Raw genomic sequence first — 19,632 nt, 5'->3', positions numbered from 1 at the left:
ACAGCTGATTCTATGTTATATCGACTGATCAACATTTGCTTGAAAACAAATTGCACCCATGTCAAGTGAAGCTCTGGCCGTGTTCAACCTCTCTTTTGGAATTCACCAAAAGAGAACTATATATTGTCTTTGATTCATTTTATTGTATACGGTATTAGAACTGGGAAACTCGATCGGATGAAAATCGACTAAAAAAAACTCTCTTTAAAAGATAACTTGCATTTTTTCCGATATCACTTCATTGGGACAGAAAATAATTCATATAGTACATGGAACCCTTACACTTCGGCAATCATATTTTGCAACCGGGTATATTTGTATGAAACACTGGAAATCGATATAATAATTTCGGTGTAATATGTTCAGGTAATTCTCATTTGCTTCGTGTGGGGATTATTTCCTCGTTTTGCTCTCAGCAGGGCGGGGTTGCCCTGTCAACGCGGCATATCGATGGTAAATATTGACATGAAATGGCCCCCGCCGAACAATGACCAGCTATACACAATTATTACAACTATAGGAATGGGGGCCGTTCCTTGTCAACCAAAACAGCCCAGTTTCGGTCTTCGCACGACACTATTTGGGAAAACTGGGTCAATAAAACATAAAACGCAAATGCCGTTAATAACACGGAGACAAATGCTATTTTGAGATGAGAATGCGAGTGTGAGAAAGGGGCGAGACGATAATTTCCGAATTAATCATGGTCATCATGCCTTTCGTTTCCGCATTTCTGTCGACCGGTGCGACGTGAGTTGGTCAAGCGTGGGATTTCTGAGGTTCCCAGGCATGATCCAACTATTAAACTATTTAATCTCCTATTTGCAATTATGATCATGATGTCATCACGTTCCTAGTGGGCTGATCAGATGCCAACATGAGAAAAATCTCACGGCGATGTCTGGCGTTGCCACACGACACTGGCATTGTTTGGTTTGCTCGCTTCTGAAGTCAACGCCGGGAGCCAACGAGCAAACAGATAAGACAACATGGCCATAAGTAGTGCTGCAGTGTCGTTGAAACTAAACATCAGTTGTTCCCTGCCGCAAAGTTGACATCACTAGATACAATCTGCATGGCAACAGTTCATTTTTTGATACGCTCACGGACTTGCACAAAAGTATTCTCATTGCGTAACATTTATGAAAATAACAAAAAACCTATAGTTTAGTGAAATTGCCCTAGAGATAACCAAAAATTGACCCCTTTCGAAGCGATGGCGAGAGTTATGTTATGACTGTACTTTATATTCCCTTGGCAACTCTGGCTTTTCACGATATTATCGATTGTGACAAGTTTTAGCGTGTATGAGCAACCCTCCTTCCATTCAAGACCCATAAGCAATGGCGGACGTTGTGGAGTATGATGGATTGCCTATCGGGAAAACAAATTTAGAGAATTTTGCCCATGAAGTTAACCATCGGTCGTACACATTCGCTTTGTTTTCAAAAACTGAAGTTTAACCACAGAGTGTAAAAGCAATGCAATTTTAAGAAGAGGAAATGAAGCCAAGAGGTCCAAGTCCATACACGACAGAAAAACAGCTTTGAAATAGTATTGAATTTTAATTTAGATCGTATACGTGTACAGCATGCTGTGGTCATAGAATTGCATGCAATGTGTCCTTATTTATTATTTTAATGCCAAACATTAAATTTAAATCTCTCGTCTCAGCTGTTTTGACCATCAAGGACAGAGTCTGGTGTTAAAAGGCGGGTAGAATACAAACATCGCAATTTTCTTTCTCTGCAGTCCGCCTTAAAAATGCGGAATTGGAGCGGAAGGAAATCCCTTCCAAAATCATAAATATCCGAGGAGTTTGGGGAGGGGGGGGTAGGTAACAAATGTTAAAGACGGCAAAGTTTCTATATTTGAAAAAATAGTCAATTTTTGACGTTTATTATTAACAAGAACAATCGGCAGAAATTGACGCCAACATGTGCAGATCGTAATAACGTTATTATATAAGTCTATATACATTCCAACAATTGCTTTGTTCCCCCTCAAAATATACACAGTATGTACAAAAACGTAGTCCCCCCACAAGCACAATTGTGGAAAGAAATATTGTTTTCACTAAATGCTGTCATTTTAACAACGGATGTAATATCTATAAAGCTCTGCTTGTATAAACCCAGTACTTATACTATTTCCATGCACACGTGACCAATGACGTGAAGATTTGGATTTTTTTGTAAAAAAAGCACTTGCCAAAAGGCATTGCTGTTGCACTATATATGTAAGCCTGTCAACCTAATCTTCTGGATATTTTCGTCTTTTTTTTCAAATTTTGTAATGTTCATTTCTGTATTAAAGCAACCAATTTCTTTAAAATGTTAAACTCATAAAAATATATAAAATATTTCAATCGATTTGTACTCTTTTGATTGCTTATTGCTGTGTTATTTTTTTTACCAAATTTCATAGAAAAAATGTAATTGAATACTAATTTTGGACTAGTGGCAGTTGTCTTGGATGAACATTTTGGTCCTATGTGGTCGGGTTTTTTTTTCTAAAGCAAAAAACATGTCCAGGCTTTAAAAGCCGAATGTCCGATAATTCCTTTTTTAAATAATAAAACTTTTTTGTCTTCTTGGAATGTGGTAGAAAAACGGCATAAATAGTTCTATGAGGAGAAGGCACTACACAATGCTGAATTCCACGGACAGACCTTCCCCGCTCTCATCAACGTCAGTAACCGTCGTCAAGGAAAGCTGCATAGCTGCTACGATAACTGTGATGGTCTCTTCGTTATTAACTATTTCTCTTCAAACCTTCAGGTGAGGAAAAAAATGAGAAAACTTACGATTAGGGAAAAAAGGACACTGATTTGGAATGAGACTGAGAAAAACACTAAGCCGCAGTGTTTTTGGAACATGGATCCTGAATAGGATTTTAAATAGGTCACTGAAGAGCTAAATTATGCAAATGAGGAAAACGTTTGCGCCAGGAGAATCTAAATAGGGTAGGTTTATCAGAAACGCCTATTTTTCTCAGCCCGGGATAAATGACCCCTTCGAACAGAAAAATGATTTCATTTTTTGTTCACAAATTTCATATCGATAACAATATTTTGCTGATTGAATAAATTCATCATTTGACTAAAGTGATTAAAAAATGGGAATAAGATATTATAGAACTGAAAGCTAACGATAATGGCATAAAATGTTTAGATTAATATGCATATGACGAACAAAGATGTTTATGAACGCTGTAACTGTCTTATTCATGTGTATGCAAATTTAAAGAGCCTCCCGAAATATCTTTATGCACACAGGAAATCCTGGTTCGTTTTTAGGGTCTATTACACCGTTTTACACAAGTCCACTTCTGGTACAAATGAAGGTGAAAACAAAGACTAAAGTTCTCATAATGATGTTTAAGCTCACCTCTGTTGCTCTTGAGGGACAGTCTTCTATGTATATTGTATTGCCGCTGAACTCTGCTGAGCGATCATCTTTCCACGTACTGCAAACGTCTAAACACTCACTGTTAAAAAAAAACGCGGGAAAGATGCAAATTAACAGATGTTGCTTACGCTGTTCATTTACGTGATGAGTTGAACGCACGCGACAGACTGCCGTTGTGACCTTGCAGAGCGCTTTAAAATTCGCCTCTTTTTAATCACATGTATAAAACACTCTGCCTCGATATTCAAAGGTTGGCTTTTTCACTGCAAACAAAACGTCCCCATTGTGCTCAAATCGTTCGTACTGAGAATCCCAAGGCTGGCGTTACAAGTGAACGGCAACATAAAAGCGCCCTTTTTTGAGATCGGTTTTCGTTTCTGGCGTGGTCTACGCACTCATTTATTATAAAGCTTACATTGCTGTACGCCACTTTTACATGAGATTTTGTTCTATACCAATTAACATACTGGTTTTTTTAGAAACTTTTTTCGACTGACCGTATTACACTTTTTGCCAATTTGTTGACAGAATTTTATTTGCCAGGAAAACTGACGAAGCAAATAATGCCAACAATATGGCGGCGGCTTGACAGAAACAGCTAAACAACACGATTTGTCACCAAGTGCACATTTTCCGGCTCGATAGATTTACCTAGCGGAAGGTAAATTATGCAGACGCTTAAAATAGTAACAATACGATGTTCTATATCCAGTCAACAGTAAAACGATTAGCTTACCTATTCTGTGAACCCTTATCTCTGCTGGTAGGATCCTTAATTGTGTTGCTAACTTTGTAATGTACAGAGTCTTTGGGGTCCAGATACTGGACTCTTTCGGGAGATTCTTCCCAATGCTTCCTCTTGGAGCTTTTAAAGTCCCTACTAGTGCTTTCTCCGCTATTTACAGATTTGGCAATACCGTGATTGCCTTTTGAGGAAAGTTCGTGGCCGATGAGCTGTGCATTTTGCTGCAACGCCTTCTCGGCTTTGAAGTCATTTTCAAACTCTTTGAGCTTCTTGAGATGCTCTTTGTTCGTTTGTTTTAAGGATGAACACTCCTCATTGCACACTTTAATGCTGATGGAGGAAGGTGGCATGGCCACCTCCTTGCCCTTCATAGCTTTTAAGTCATTCTCGCATCTGCGATTGTTCATTTTGTTCTCAGCATCCGGGGACTCTGCCCCGGATCGGTGCTTCCTCCTCCTCCTGTACACAACACAGATAATGGTGAGGATGACTACAGGCACAATGATGGCGACTGATCCAATGATGGCGATCAAGTGGAGGGTTGACAGGGAGAGCCTTCTCCCCGCTGCCATCGCCGGGGGTAGTTCCTCGGTCGTTGTCGGTGCCGAGGTCTGGAGTTCGGAGGTGGTGGCCTTAGATTCCTTGGTGGCGGCTCCCTTTAAGATGACGTCGACGTCGTCGTCGACGGTGGACACCGAAGCAGCCACAGTCACAGTGTTGGATGCCACCGTTGTCGTGGTTACTGGACCAACTTCACGGCTACCCTCAGAGGTCGACTGGGGGAGCTCTGGGGGTGCCACACTGGTTGTTCCTTCGGTTCCCTCGTCATCGCAATTCCTGCCGTAGAAACCTTCCGGACACGTACACGTGTAGCCGTTGATGTGATTTTCGCACGTGCCGCCGTTCTGACACGGGTCGCTGGCACACAGATCCAAAGGGATGGAGCAATCTTTGCCGGAGAACCCCGCGGGACAGTCACACTCAAAGTCGTCAAGGAGGTCCGAACAGGTGCCTCCGTTGGCACAGGGCAACAACTCGCACTCGTCGAAGTCGGTCTCGCAAAAGGGACCGATGTATCCAGGTAAACACCGACAGTAAAAGGTATCTGACGGCAAATCGTTGTAACACGTGGCTCCGTTCTGGCAAGGGCTGGGGTCGCAGTATTCCCTGTGGTTTTCGCAGTGTAATCCATAATATCCGGAAAGGCACTTGCACGAAAAAGTATCGCCTACATCGGTGCACGTCGCCCCTACGATTGTCATGAAAGAAAGATTAACAAGGTCAGTCTGGCTGTCAAGTAGCAAGTCGAGGATAAAATATTACCACCGGGAAATTTGAGTCTACTCTGAGAAGAACTCTAATTTCAATATCGATCTTTCTGGTTCAGCCGCCAGGTCGTGTACTCGAATTTCGCAAACCATCAATACACTTGAACGATACCAAGAAGACGTGGTGTCAAATAAAACGAAGTTGGCATTGTTTGCCTCAAAATTTACAATCCTAGAAAAGTGGAAAATATATTTGCATCTGAGTGGACCCTTGGTCCGCCATACTTACCATTTTGACATGGTGACGAGGCACAGTGATCACTCTGCATGTCGCATCTAAGCCCTGTAAAACCAGGTGCACATACGCAGCGGAACTCGAGACCATCCCCTATACAGGTACCTCCGTTCATACACGGCTCCGCCAGACAGCTCTCGACTTTTATCTCGCAGTGGAGGCCAGTGAACTCAGGAGGACATTGGCAGCTAAAGTCGTTCACTAGATTCTACAAGAGATAAAAACAAACATACTGCATTAAAATATGACAAGTAAACATTGTCTGCTGGAAAAGCCATCTAAAGTATTGAATGATGTTAACTGAAGGGTACGGTAATTTCCTCAAATGCTTTATAGACTTTTCGCTCGCTTATACCACGCCAGGTCGCGTAGACTCTGACCTACATAGAATTTACACGTGCGAGTTTGTGGTCAGCCCATAGAATAAAAAAAATACGAGTCCCCGATGTTATTAACAAGAAATACCAACAGGCTAAGAAATTGATACGCGCATGGCAGTTGATGTATGCTAAATGCATACTTGGAATACATAATTATTGCCACCCGCGAAAGGGGAAATGCACTGAGCCATAAGCCAAACTGCGTGACGCTATCCAAGTCAATATTTCATCTCTGTGCAAGTGTCAATTATCAAGGAACCATTGTTGGAAAGCATTTACTGAGATTCAGAAAGCTTTTTAAGTGAGAAAAATGAATGGGCGTGTGCATGACCATTTCTCAAACGATTTCATCGGTTCCATATCAATATACCATCCCCGCCTTTTAAAAAATGCCTACCCGTGACCCCTTCCCCCGACAATATGCTGGCAAATAATTGGTAAACAATTCTTTGGTCGTTTTTCCTTTTGCATGCATTTTCATAGATGTAATATCTCGAATTACCAGCTGTAGAGAGGGTTTCAATTAGCATTTGACAGGAGTCAAGTAAATCAATACAATCCATTTAAAACCATGTATATCGATTGTTCAATGTTAAAACTCTGGGTATGTACAATAAGCGAGAGATTGTTTTTTTTGTGGACTGTCATTTTCCTGGGTTTGAACTATCTCTGTGCTGTCAATAGGCGGGAAAGAGGTGGGGCGTTCTCACCTGGCACACTCCGCCGTTTTGACAGGGGTTCTCCAAGCAATTGTCGATTTCGGTTTCACAGTCTTTGCCGGTATAGCCCGGTCCACAAGTACACGTGTAACTGCCGGACCCAGTGTTGTGGCACGTCCCGCCGTTTCTACACGGGTGATGGTTGGTGCAGAAAACCAAATCTGTAAACGATGAATAACTTAATATGAGAACACACAAAACAGCTGGTTTAAAGGTAGCAACAAAAGCACTTCTAAATAAATCGGTTTTTATATATTCCCCGACTAAAGATGGCTGCCCTTGTCAAGCTTGTTGCCAATGCCACAGCCCTTCTCGAGGTAGTTGCCATGGCGACGACTTGGTTAAAGTGATGCGGAATGAAACCAAGCCGGTGTAACTCTTGCACGTAAATGTGATAGAGCTTACCTTGATTGCAGAATGTGCCACCCCAGCCTTCGAAGCATTCACATTTGAATGGACCATCGCAATATCCGTGTTGACATCCCGGGAACACTTGGCATTCATCGCAGAATTCTCCCTGCCATCCAGAGCGACACCTGACGGAGACAGAATAAATATTGTAAGTGCAAGTTTAGCGAAAGGGACCACACTGAGGCTATTAAAAATGTACTCGTACACGGTTTGTCGAGTTTGCTCTGAGAAATAAAGCGTCTATCTGCTGTCCCGTCTCCCAGATATGCGAGGAATGCCCCTAAAAAAGGTTCAAAGGCGACACGCGGTACGCGTTGTGATAAAGTGGCGACCAAGGCATAGCTCTTCGGGCAGTACATTGCTGAAACCGTGTTCGGTTCGTGATGTGTACGTTATGGTTTGGCCTTGTTATCGTTTGAGAGTGTAAAACGTTATAACTTGAATTGTTGGAATACTCGCAAGGCGAGGTATTTTCAACCCGCATACTTTCACTCCGAGAGTCTATCCTTATCACTGAACGATGAAATTTCGAAATTTGTTGTGATGCTTTTGCATATGATTTCATAAAATCTAGGGGTCTCTGCCGCCAGTTTTCAGTTCCTCGCCATAGCTTGGGGTTAGGGCAGGAGAGATTTGTGGCGGGGGGGGGGGGGCTCTTATCATGAACATCACAACAAACCCATTTGATAAGGTCAGTTGAGTTTATTGCCACCGGATTCGGGAAGCTCAGCTTTCCCAGTTTCAAAACGTCTCGGCTTTCAAAGGTTAAGATTGTTGCTGTCCGACAAGCTACTCCAATATGATGTTAGGTGAAGTGTACCACTTGAATAGACCGTAATAGAGACTCGCTAGAGTGGTGTGCTAGAGTTACAAATACAACAGGGGGAAAGCAAAACTGGCTGATACACTTGAGCAAAACGAAGTTTCCCAACCTTGAAATGAATCGACACAAAAACAAGGCTTTTTAGATCTATGTGCTGCCTCCTTCAAGAGATACACTAAAGTTCTCGAAAGAAATTTTACTTACTCGCATTCGCCGGGAACTCGACACTGACCATATTCGGCGTGGCAACCTTCTTTACATATCGCTGTTGAGGAGAAAATAACGAGAGAAAAATAAAGGTTAAAAAATGTTTAATATATAAGGAAGCGCGACTGTCACGGAAAATCGTTTATTAGTAGACGAGAATTTTCGCTAAATTAAAAGAAATTAATCATGCCTTGACCTCCTGAGAGATGTTTTGTGAGTTGGTCGTTTCATTACCCCACTATCACGTTCTCTCATGATTACAACATGGGGGCCAAGGTCATTCAAACGTGGCACGTAATCACTCGAATTAAAAACGGGCATTTTTCTGCAGGTACTGGAGAAAAAGTGAGCGTCGGAATGCCGACGACAATCTCCCATTATTGCGTGGAGACAGTCGAAGACACGTGTTGAATGGGTCCTTTTGTTTTCCATGCATTGAGCTGGGATCAGTTGCGAGGTGCTAGAATTTCTTAGCTCTTTTCAAAGCATGAATAACATCGAAACATCGGTGTAGTAGAATTCTATTGGCAGCTGCCGCCGTACTTTACGCGGTGATTTTCAGTATCTAACGCGCGACAGCTGTCTCGATTGTCGACCAACAAAACATGGAGCCACCCTATTTGGCATGCTAATGTTATGCAGGCAGCTGCCATGCATTGAGGAGGAGCGAGGAGCGACCTGCATTCACTCCTTGATGATCGGCGACGAAGAAAACGTACATCTTGGCACGCGCCAGCACACCATTGGCTTTGGCATGTAATTATGTCAGATTCTTGATGACGTTGCTATAGCGCTGGGAGTAAACACGGCGGCCGGTGGAGCTTCCCGGCGATCGAACCCCAACGGTACTTTGACACGTCTATCGCGATCTAATCTACACTAACAGACGGCACGCGACACGAGGATTTCGCTGGTGATACCAGTATACTTGTATGTCAACAGCGTTCAGTTAGCTTAAACACCCCGCGGAGGTTGGACGAGAAATCCACTCAGTCGGCGACCACACTTGTACGGGGTTAAACAACACGCGGCTCTAACCTCGGTCGGTACCGCGAACATAGACCTCTCGAAAAAAAAATTGCTTAGAGCGAACTATGGGATTTGTTTCGCTGAAGAAGAGCGGCGTGACTCGCGAGCAGGCACGCGACTCACCTGTCAATATTCGTTTCTTCAGGAGTCGTAATCAGTAGGGGTCGAAGTATAAACCCTAACCAAGTCACTAAGGCGATCGCTCCAATCGAACACCTGACGGCATTTCATCAAATTTAATTGCTGCCCTAAATACTGAGCTATGTTTTATGAATGTCAGCGCCTAGTAACTAAGCTGCTGATCCCATTTATCATGTTTCAAGGACTATACGACATGTGCATCAAAATAAATTGGGATAGGAAAAAAAGGGGGGTTGTTGCATGGCTTTAACCTTTCTCGAAACGACATGACAGGAAAAGTAAATTTTTGGTCACGTTCGTGTATATAATTGTTTAGCTATATCTCAGTTATATCTCGGCATGTCAAGCCAACCGCGACAGGGACTACATTTCATACCAAAGTGAATGAACTCTATGCCAGCGGTATGCAATGTCAAGCCAAATACACAGGGTGAAATAAGTTGACTGCTGCGACCGATGGTTTTGAAACGAGCCATGGCAAGTAAAAGCCAACTGGGACCGTCCTCTTGCTCACTTGTAAACACACCCGGAGCGAGTGGAAATTTGATTCTTGGTAAAAAAAAATGTTGGCGTCGTAATAAGAACGAATCAACTCTACAACCAAGCGTGCAGGCTTTATCTCTTTTCGCCTTCGCATTCAAATTTGGCACGCGTCGTTCCATTTTCGCCTCACAACTATTTGCCTAAATGTGCCCCTGTTTCTGAACCAAAGAAGTAAATTGGTGAAAGCACAAAGGACGTTTGTGACTTGTCTCATACAAACTTTACTGATCATTGACTGCATGGGTTCTATTTGCATACGCCGATCTATTCATCGATGACTGGAGCCGGCTCCATTTGTCAGCAATATCTAGGATGCCGGAACGTTTTTACTCTCCTGACCAGAATGCACTCGCTCGGGAGAATTTGCTGCAAATAAAGTGATACACAATGTTTTGACATTTGCAGCCATGTCATAATTATTTGTTATCGCGGAATACCTCAGCAATTATGGTTTATGGCTGTCACCGTTCGAAGATAGGAGCATTAAGGGGTCTAACCAAATTGAAAGATGTTAATTTTTTCATACCAAGTTAAATCAACAGGCCTTCCGCCGAGGGATTGCTGGTCGACAAATGTATAGCTGGTTTGTTGAACAGACTTGGTCGTATCACTGTCCATTTCTAAACGAGACTTTAAATGCGCCATTGAAAAGCATTGTTCAGTCTGCATTCAAACGAAGGGACATATATCACAGTCCTTAACAAACTACTGCCAAAGATGGATGGCGCAAGAACGTTTTTTTTTTATTTACGCGACACTGTGAGAAGGAACCCGTTAGAAATTCGACATAACTTAGTGTCGTCTAGGTGTAACAGAACGGGGACTATAAAATATGCCAAAAAGTCGTGTCAGGAGAAACAGTTTTATCGTTTAAACTGGGTCAGCGGATTTTCACTTAGATTAGAAATATGTACACACTTTCAACAATAATGTGGCGGCCATAATCCCAAGGAATACAGTCGATTACCGATATGTACATTCTGCTATATGATTGGCGGACGTGGGCAACAGATGTTGTCGATATAAAATACCTCCGAACGTGTGTTATATTTATCTGTCAATTTTTGCAGTCTCATTTTAACAACCCGTGCATCACCGTGACCATCACACACTAGTTCTGTTATGTCAGCCAGATTCAAATAGTAGGACGCTATTATGTCAAATTCTATATATAACATCCGAAATAAATGTCGAAAAAAAATGCAGTGTGCAATATGGATAAAAGTATAGTTTCTCGCTTAAGGGCAATAGCACGGCGAATATTGGTATCCAGGGGCCAACCGCTGGTTTCTTTGTGATTTGACACTACTCTGGTACGCACGTTTGCCCTTTCGACCCATGACCTTCTTTCGCCTGCGGCTTGTAGAGAGTTCGCGCCAATACTTGACAGTAAGCATATAGTTGGACGATGTATCAACTACTCGGTGCGATTCGCTTCGGATTAAGTGTGAGGGGGGAGGGAGAAGGTATTGAACATGGTATTAAGATGACCTTGGCTACACAGAGCTGTTGATTAGTTGAATACAGATATACTTACGTATTGTACAGTATTGTGCCTGGGAATCCCCTCTCCATCCTGGCAAACACATTTTGTTTCCGTGTTCATCGCAGGTATAATGTCCGAGGGAGTCGTCCCTTGGTTTACAGAACCTCGTGCATCTGTCCCCGTAGTAATGCTCCCCACATATTATGCGAAATGCATATGCCAACTCAACGTGTTCGCTCTGAAATGTTTCCTGGGTCCAGTTATTACCGACGGGGGCAAATCGCTGCACAGCCAGTCTTGCTATTAGGTTACGGGGACTCCCTTCAAAGAAAACAAAGAATTATACAGTTAGGTGTGCATGGTTGCTGGCAAAGAGAGAGTATCTTCTGTTCCGCTCCCGTCTGCGTAATACTTTTTGAGGTGTTCAGAAGACATCCCCACCTGTTTGATTGTGCGATAAGGAGAGCACGGGGGAAAGACAGGGGGTTGATAACCGGGGTCTTCGGTTACGACAGGTGTGTGGGGGCCAGCTGAAGTGAGACAGGGGCCTGTATCGCATTCCTGTAAACAGTCGTGGTAAAACCCATTTGATTTCAAGATTGCATTCTTGTAGTGCGGCGCATTTCTCAATGACCGTGATAAGAGGTACAAGAAGAACGCTTGTGAAAGCGGGCGCAGGCATGACTAGCGAGTAGGTTTGAAATCCAGCCGACGGGGGGTTCCCAGTCAGTCGAGCAAAGACCGCTTTCTGTAGTGCCTTTGATCGAAAGAAATGGGCCATGGCGGCAGTTTGGAGACGTCATCACGCATGGGTGACATCGGCCATGGTATTTTCCTTTAGCTACCACTAGCTTGTAATTATCATGAAGTGGAGTGATATGAAAAAAACAGTATCCAGCCATCTGTTAACGGTCACACAATCCTGCGGGTATGCCCTCACAGCGTCGAGTTTTAGACGGAACTTTCATTGTAGAGTTAGGAACTTAAAGTTTTCCCTTTCACAAATGACCTTTGTGCGAAATATTACCCTTAGCGAGAATGACAGCTCGTAGTTTTTTCCCCGAACATAGGCGGAAGACAACTTGCAAAGGGGACAGCACTCTCAACGTCTCGTGATATTAATTTATTCTACTGAGCAGGCAGTTGGGGCAATGAAATATTTCAGTGTACTGGGCGTTGACAGCCTATAGCGTCACTCTGCCAAGACTGACCCTGACTGTGAGAGCGCCTCTGGAGTATCTTCAAAATGACCTCTTTGTTTTGCGTTGGCAGCTGTTCAGTCTTTTTACCGAGCACCGTGAATGCGTTCAGCTATTCACGTCTATTGACAGTCTGCTGGCATTGTATGGGTTCTTAAGGAAGATCTTAAAAAATGTTTCAGGTAGCTACGGGTCAACCAACTGATCCAGATATAAAACAAGGGCGGTTATTATTCGACCATTTCCTAAAATTAGTAAAAAATATTTTTTCCCGCGATGTCGCGTTTAAAAAAATAACATGTCGCCATGACCTCCATTTAACCTCATGCCAATTTCATTCGCAAAAATCGCCCGCCAAAGACACCGGAAAACGTTACCAGCCTTGAGCTCCTAAAAAACCCGGGCGATTGCGCAGACTCGAATACCGTTACAGGAGACCACCGAGTCCCGTAAAAACATGACAGGCAGCTATACGTTGAATTCTTTGGGTACACCACTGACTACTTCGTTTACGCATTCTGACACATCCATGCGGAATCTCAAAGTTAACGCTCTCCCGATTGAACCATAAGTGTCAAAAAACTTTTCTCTCAGGGTTAAAAAAAATCAGGTTGGCTTCATAGCTTAGTCATGGAAAAGAACTGTCATGCAGTTTCCCATAGAACCGAAGTGGTATCCCACGCTCATTTGCACAGGGGTCCCCTTACACATAGGTGGTTGACAGACAACATATTGCGGTAACTCGAAAAGGTACACATTGTTCTTGGATATTCGAAAGCCCTAGTGGCCCCAACGTTGGAAGGCGGGGTAACGCGAGTTTCCTTGGCGTCGAAAACCTTCGCGACACATATTGAGCCTATAGGGCCCTACGTCACTGGCTCTGCATTTGCTTCTGACATGACAGTGCACACAAACCAGCATGGGGGGCAAATTTCGTTTGTGCTTGCACAGCGGATCAAAGCAAAATCGCGTCGCTAAAACAAGCAAAACGACAGAGAAAATACGAGAGTTGGGGAAATTCCATTGAAAACGAAGTCATCAATATTATTCCAGATTTTAAAGGGAAAATAGACAGCCCGGGCTAAAAGGTGAATGACAGGGATTGTTTTGCATTTGAAATTTAATTAGCAAAATGCAAATGAACTAATTAAGTGCATTTGACAAGATAAACGCGGTTTGGTGGTAGACGCTAAAATTAAGAGGAAGCGGGGCGAAACAGAAAGACCCTGGCACGAATAAAAAGTCGGTTAACACTGTACTGAGGACCCATGTTGGGTGATTTCGTACATCAAAATGCGACGAACAGACACCTACCTGGATCAGGGAAACCGCTGGGACCGACTGCATTGCTATGGAAAGCCTCGATGATGAGGGAAAACGTATCCTGAAAATGACAACACGTATACAAAAGTGACTTACCGGGCCAGGAACTGTGAAAGATAACAATTTTTTGGGAAAAAATCGAGACGTTTGGAACATTGGCCGAAATTTGGCAATATTAATTGCAGTGCTTTCGTTGCGTACGGTGTGGGCGCGGTTACGTGAAATTTATCCATGCAAAACAACATGTTGAAAACGGGCAAAATGCAGCTTATGCATCACTTTGTGGCTGACGTTTCCAACGAGGGTTCCGTGTTTTGCCAGCATTTTTTTTCTCTCGAAAGTGTCAAATGTGTGTGTAAAGATTGTACCGTTGCTGCGGCTGAAGCACTGGCCACGGATGAAGGATTGTTTGCACTCATAATGCAAATTCTATCAATAAATAGACAGTCCAGTCAGTTTACATTCGCTACAAAATAGCAATCCGCAATAGTTAAAGCGATATTACGATGCTCACATACACACACTCGCTCAAGCATAAAAAATTGTCAACCCACGCATTTACTCACCGGCCATGTGAAATCTAACGGCATTCTGATGGGGTTGGCAAACAGGCCTGCGTCCGATACGGGAATTACGAAACTGTTATTACCCAGAACTGGCGTTTCAGCTTCACCGAAGATGCACGCATCGTCGGTGGATATTTGGGCTTGGTAATTTTTCAGGCAAACTCGGAAGAAGGTCCTGCAAGGCGACTCGCACGTGTTGGCCGACGGTGATCCGCTGCAGCACTGACCGCTGACGTTCTTCCCTTGGTCGTTCGCAAAAGACACGAGTTTGAGTTGGAAAATCGTACCCGACACCTACGGATACGAACGGGAGCAAAGAGAGGGAGAGCGCGTGAGATGAGATACCCACGTTGGTTTGAATAGGCAATAGCACTATGCTGTCGTACACTGTATTACGTACACATGCCACACGCACATATACACATTCATAACACATACGTTATTTTATCCAGAGCTCCTCATATTACGCCTCAAAAATATCGCCAAAATTACGGGTTTTTTGCGAAAATATTGCCTCTACTCACCTGTGTTAAAACTGACAATAGACATACTGCTAAAATTTGTCCCGAACTCCGCGACACAACCAATCCCACCATGGTTGTTATTGTTCGCGGTTCGATCTGTTCTCTCCGATTCTCTTCTAGCCAGCCTCGCACTCGATCCGCGTAGCTGACTCTTTGTTCAAGGCTCCGCCTCCGCTGGGGTGATTGGCAGCCAAAGCAATGATACTGGATTGAGGCGCGTGGCGGTATACTGCTCACAGAGTAGCGTACTACTACACACCGCTAAACACGATAAATCCCAGTCAATCGCTAATGGCTTCGATATTGTAAAACTTGACAAACTGCGTTGAAATTACGCTGTGTAGTGTAACAATCCACAAAAATGGCAAGCAGTTGCTGTCCGCGGTTATATATTATCCGGTTTTCGAGAACGAATAAATATCCCGTTGTGCTGACATTCGAATTTCTTCCCTTGGTGCTGACCTCAACGTGGATGAAAGGCCAAATATTTGGTGACGGTGCACTTTTCCGCGGAGGAACGAGCGACGATGTTTCACTTACACAGCTAGATGCATGGAGTGTCCGAAAATCAGGATCCCCTCTACTTATACGGTTAACGGCTGCATAACATTAGCATAATATTATCGCCCAATCTGTCAGATTCGTTGTTCGTCCTAGACAATGCAACAATTCAGTGGAACAATCCAGCCAATGGGCGGTGCTGAGCTGGGTATAGTCAAGCCCCCCTTCGACACAGCGCTATTTTTAATTACCCAGTTTGTCACCTACAGTCATGAATGGAGTGCTTTGGTACATCTGCTGTGTGTTGCCCCTCACTACACTGTTACAAATTCACAACCAGCGACTTTTTAAAATCTTCAGAACATTAGAGCCCATCCCCCGCCTGACATCACAACTATGCCCCCTGACAACTGTCTTAAAAGTTTCCTCAAACTTTTTTATTTCGTGTTCCGGAGGATGCTGTTGGGTGGGGGCCCAGCCACCTATGAAAAAAATAAGTTGTCGCCTCGGAGGTTTGTAATGATTTTGTCGAACCAGCCATGGTCACAACAATTTACACAATTCGCGGGCTTTTAAAAACTGGGTTTTTGTCTCCGCTCGCGTGCCCCTCATCAACGAAGGTACATAATAGTCATGGAGCCGCTTTGTTCTACCAAGGCGATATTGTATGGTCAGCTGCTCTCTAAAACATCGGCGCACCTGCCGGCTTTTGTGAAGGGCTTCGTCCCCTATGTCAACAACAATTGACCATATATGGCCGGTAAATGGCCTCCAGACATTGGCTCGTACCGTTGTAGACACGCCCCTATCCAATCAGGCTTGACAGGAACCTTTCGTAACTGAAGAAGCCGACCCTTTTTATATGCTAATACGAAAGGTGATAAGATTTTTTTTTTGAGAGGGCATTCTGGCCGGAGATAAAAACGAGGATTCGCGCCTCTTTTATGGTGACGAAGCGTTTGAACTTGTGTCAATGGCCAGGGCGACAAAAAAAACGTGTGTTTTCTAATTCAGAATCATTCTTGGACGCCATTCCTGAACTTTTGTCACATTTGTCGGAAGACAAAGTCGTTCAATGTTACCCCTCAGAAGAGTTTGTGCATTGTATGAGATGAGGTCACAACCTTAGTACTGATTCGAATTATGAGCATGGTAAAGCTTTTATGAAGAATTGCCCCCTCCCCCCTCCACCTTGTCTTGCTTCGACGTTTCTGTCAGACCGGCGCGACCACCGGTGGCACTTACTCAGCCAGTCTATGAGTTTACATAGCGATTAATGGGGTACACAGGTAAAGAAAAAGGTCACTTATTGAATCGAGACGCGCGTGGCCGTGTTTACACGTGATAAAGAAAGCACACTCCAAAGATTAAGTTTGAAGACAGAATACATTCTGGAGCGAAGTCCTTGGATTTTTCCTTGAAAAGTTCTGTGTTTCGATTACGGTATGACGAACGACAGGCCGTTTTTTTCCACAATTCTATGTTATTTAATTCGTAATGGTACGTTTAAATTCGCCAGTGAAGAAATTGCACTGCACTTGATGGCATCATCGGCCTTTCACTCGCTGTACTACAAGCAGCTGGTTGCGCCCGTGACAGAAGGTCCTGGGCCCGTGTTTTTGTTGACTCCGTCCATAATTAAATCCCTGCTCGCGTGGCAGGGAGATAATCACCGCGCAGTCCTTTTGTCCGAGACAATGTAAACTAATTAGAAATGTATGAAGGTCGCGTGCCATCTTCAGAGATGGCATCGCCAAATCTTACACAAAGGAATACCGATGAACAGACTATTTAAAAACTTGATCAAATTAGCTTTTGTAGAACCACATGACTGACCATCTGCAGCTAAATAACTTAGCATGTCTTCGGGAAACAATGGGATGAGCCGTTAACTGTCAATTTGGTGCAATCGGTTTGAATTTTTAAAAAATAACAACTTTTTAGTTGGTTTGGTTGCCATAGATGTCTTTACTAGAAGGAAAAAGAGAAATCCCGAAAGAGAAAGTGACGAACAATACTGACAATGACAAAAATGTTTGTTTTTATTTTTTCAGTGCTTGTAGAATTTATTTTCGCCAAATTTTAGTATTTTAGTTCTCTTGACTCAGATGTATGAGGTCTGATAAAAACCACAAAGCCGGAGTGTAAAATGAACCACATGTGTTATAGGCAATCTAAGTCTCAATCAAAATAATTAGCTCTGATCTGAACGGACAAAAAACACATTTGAGTCTCTCTCTCTCTCTCTCTCTCTCTCTCTCTCTCTCTCTCTCTCTCTCTCTCTCTCTCTCTCTCTCTCTCTGTCTGTCTGTCTGTCTCTCTCTCTTCTCTCTCTCTCTCTCTCTCTCTCTCTCTCTCTCTCTCTCTCTCTCTCTCTCTCTCTCTCTCTCTCTCTCCGATTTATCTCTCTAAATTGATCGCTGCAGAACAGTATCATCGCGACTGCTCTATTAACATTCCGAAGACGTAAAACGTATCAGCGTACAGCGAGGAGCTTTTAGACGAGAGATTATAAATCGCATCTAAATAGTACATATGGCGTATATAAATTCCAACAAAGATACAAAGTGTTATTTTGATTATTTTAATGCGGAATGGTTTAAGTTGTAAAGAAACTGGTTCATATTACTCTAGCGTAGCAAGACTCCAACGGAAGTTTAACGTGTTAGATAAGTAACAAAATGAAATATAAACACACTCTTCAATAACAAACTTTCACAAGTTTGTTTATTTTATTTTTTCTATTTTCTTATATTGGTATCTACTTCACGCCGGCTACTGAGAAGACTCCTTCAACGACCTGGAATTGAGAGGAAGGAGTGTGGATACGTTACAAAAAGTAATATATGAAACCATCTCGAGAATGGGATGTCATGCTTTGGGGGTCAGAAGAGTTCACGTGACTTGATAACATTTAATAAATTACTGTGCCTTTTTTTTTGCCTCGATATGTTGTCAGTTGAAGCTTTGACAGCACTGTCTATGGTTGAAGTAAACTCGTGCAATCTCGCTGCAACATGCTTCAAGTTAAACTTAGGGTCGACCACGATGATGATTTCGTTTGCCCCCAAAAATATATACCAGCATGAAGTTTACGCCATCTGTTTGCGTCCCCCTTTTTTCTTCAAAGAAAAGGTCGTGTCAAAGGATTTTGGACGCGTCTTCTATCTGTGGTAGCGTCCTCGCGCTGACATCAAAGCCCTCTCTGCGCGTGTGCCGGCTACTTCAGAGGGTTGTTATACAATGGAAAGTGAGCGCAGAAACAATACATAGATTATACAGTGGACCTCTCCGCTTTGTTCAAAGCCCGCGAAAATGGACAATAGGTGACAAATGGCCGCGCGTGGCTCTTAGTCGTGTTGTCATTTCATGGAGGCGATCTGCCATTCACTTACTTCACCTGTCTAATTTGAGCCCATTGTGCGCCTCTAATTACGTATGCAAATGCATGCAAACGGCACGTGCGTGGCGTCTTTGTTTCAGATGGACTGCGTTTTTACAGTGTACACAACGATTTTTACACCTAGGTGCTTAGCACACACTAGGCTGGCTTTAAACTTTCATTTAGGCTCTTTTAACGATTTATTGGAATTCGCGTGCCAAGGGGCAGCTTGGCCAATAGCATTGCTCCAAGAATTACGATAGTGATACCATCACTGCAGGCCACGTGTCTGGAATCTTTTCGGCGCACGCATCATCGAAGTGCTTTTGAACGGCAATTCTTCCAGATTATCCTGTAAAAATGAATCATAAAACGGTTCTATCTCCAATCAAGAAAACGATAGACTGTAAATTCGCACAAGGTTATTTCACAAACGACAGATGGAGCAATCTCAACATTTTTCATTCACAACGTTTTACCACTGAACCGAATCTCTAAATCCGCGAAGGAGAAAGATGATAAAGGCTTTATACAATGATTACGATGCCCGAATACCGGTAGTGTGGTTATGGAAATGGTGGTACCATTTAACGAACATACGGGCTATCGGTGCTTTGATCTTTTAAATCATCCTGAAATCCGTGACACGTGTAGCAGCGATACCTTCGTCACCAGTGGTG

At 43.3% G+C, this 19,632-nt stretch overlaps 1 protein-coding gene across 1 annotated transcript; it reads right to left on the bottom strand.

The window, feature by feature from the left end:
* Positions 1-1,862: 1,862 nt before the first annotated feature.
* On the bottom strand, positions 1,863-15,888 carry LOC139149831 (delta-like protein B). Its single transcript, XM_070721827.1, has 11 exons — positions 15,070-15,888; positions 14,546-14,839; positions 13,971-14,040; positions 11,509-11,778; positions 8,256-8,316; positions 7,223-7,353; positions 6,809-6,978; positions 5,713-5,926; positions 4,147-5,404; positions 3,390-3,489; positions 1,863-2,774 (listed from the first exon to the last, which is right to left on the bottom strand). The coding sequence occupies exons 1-11, from the start codon at positions 15,139-15,141 to the stop codon at positions 2,769-2,771; spliced, it is 2,646 nt and encodes an 881-aa protein (XP_070577928.1). The 5' UTR covers positions 15,142-15,888; the 3' UTR covers positions 1,863-2,768.
* Positions 15,889-19,632: the final 3,744 nt, after the last annotated feature.

Source organism: Ptychodera flava, chromosome 14 (assembly GCF_041260155.1).
Source record: "Ptychodera flava strain L36383 chromosome 14, AS_Pfla_20210202, whole genome shotgun sequence".
Lineage (NCBI taxonomy): Eukaryota > Metazoa > Hemichordata > Enteropneusta > Ptychoderidae > Ptychodera > Ptychodera flava.
Note: the sequence above shows the minus strand (reverse complement) of the source record. Positions and strands in the feature narration are given on the sequence as shown.

What these genes read in the sequence shown, in the direction of transcription:
- LOC139149831 (XM_070721827.1), bottom strand. Translation starts at nt 15,141, where the DNA reads ATGGTGGGATTGGTTGTGTCGCGGAGTTCGGGACAAATTTTAGCAGTA. An exon ending in AAAACGGCGGAGTGTGCCAG is followed by an intron (nt 5,927 to 6,808) that starts GTGAGAACGCCC and finishes TATCTCTTGTAG; the next exon opens with AATCTAGTGAACGACTTTAG. An exon ending in GATAAGGGTTCACAGAATAG is followed by an intron (nt 3,490 to 4,146) that starts GTAAGCTAATCG and finishes TTTTTTTAACAG; the next exon opens with TGAGTGTTTAGACGTTTGCA.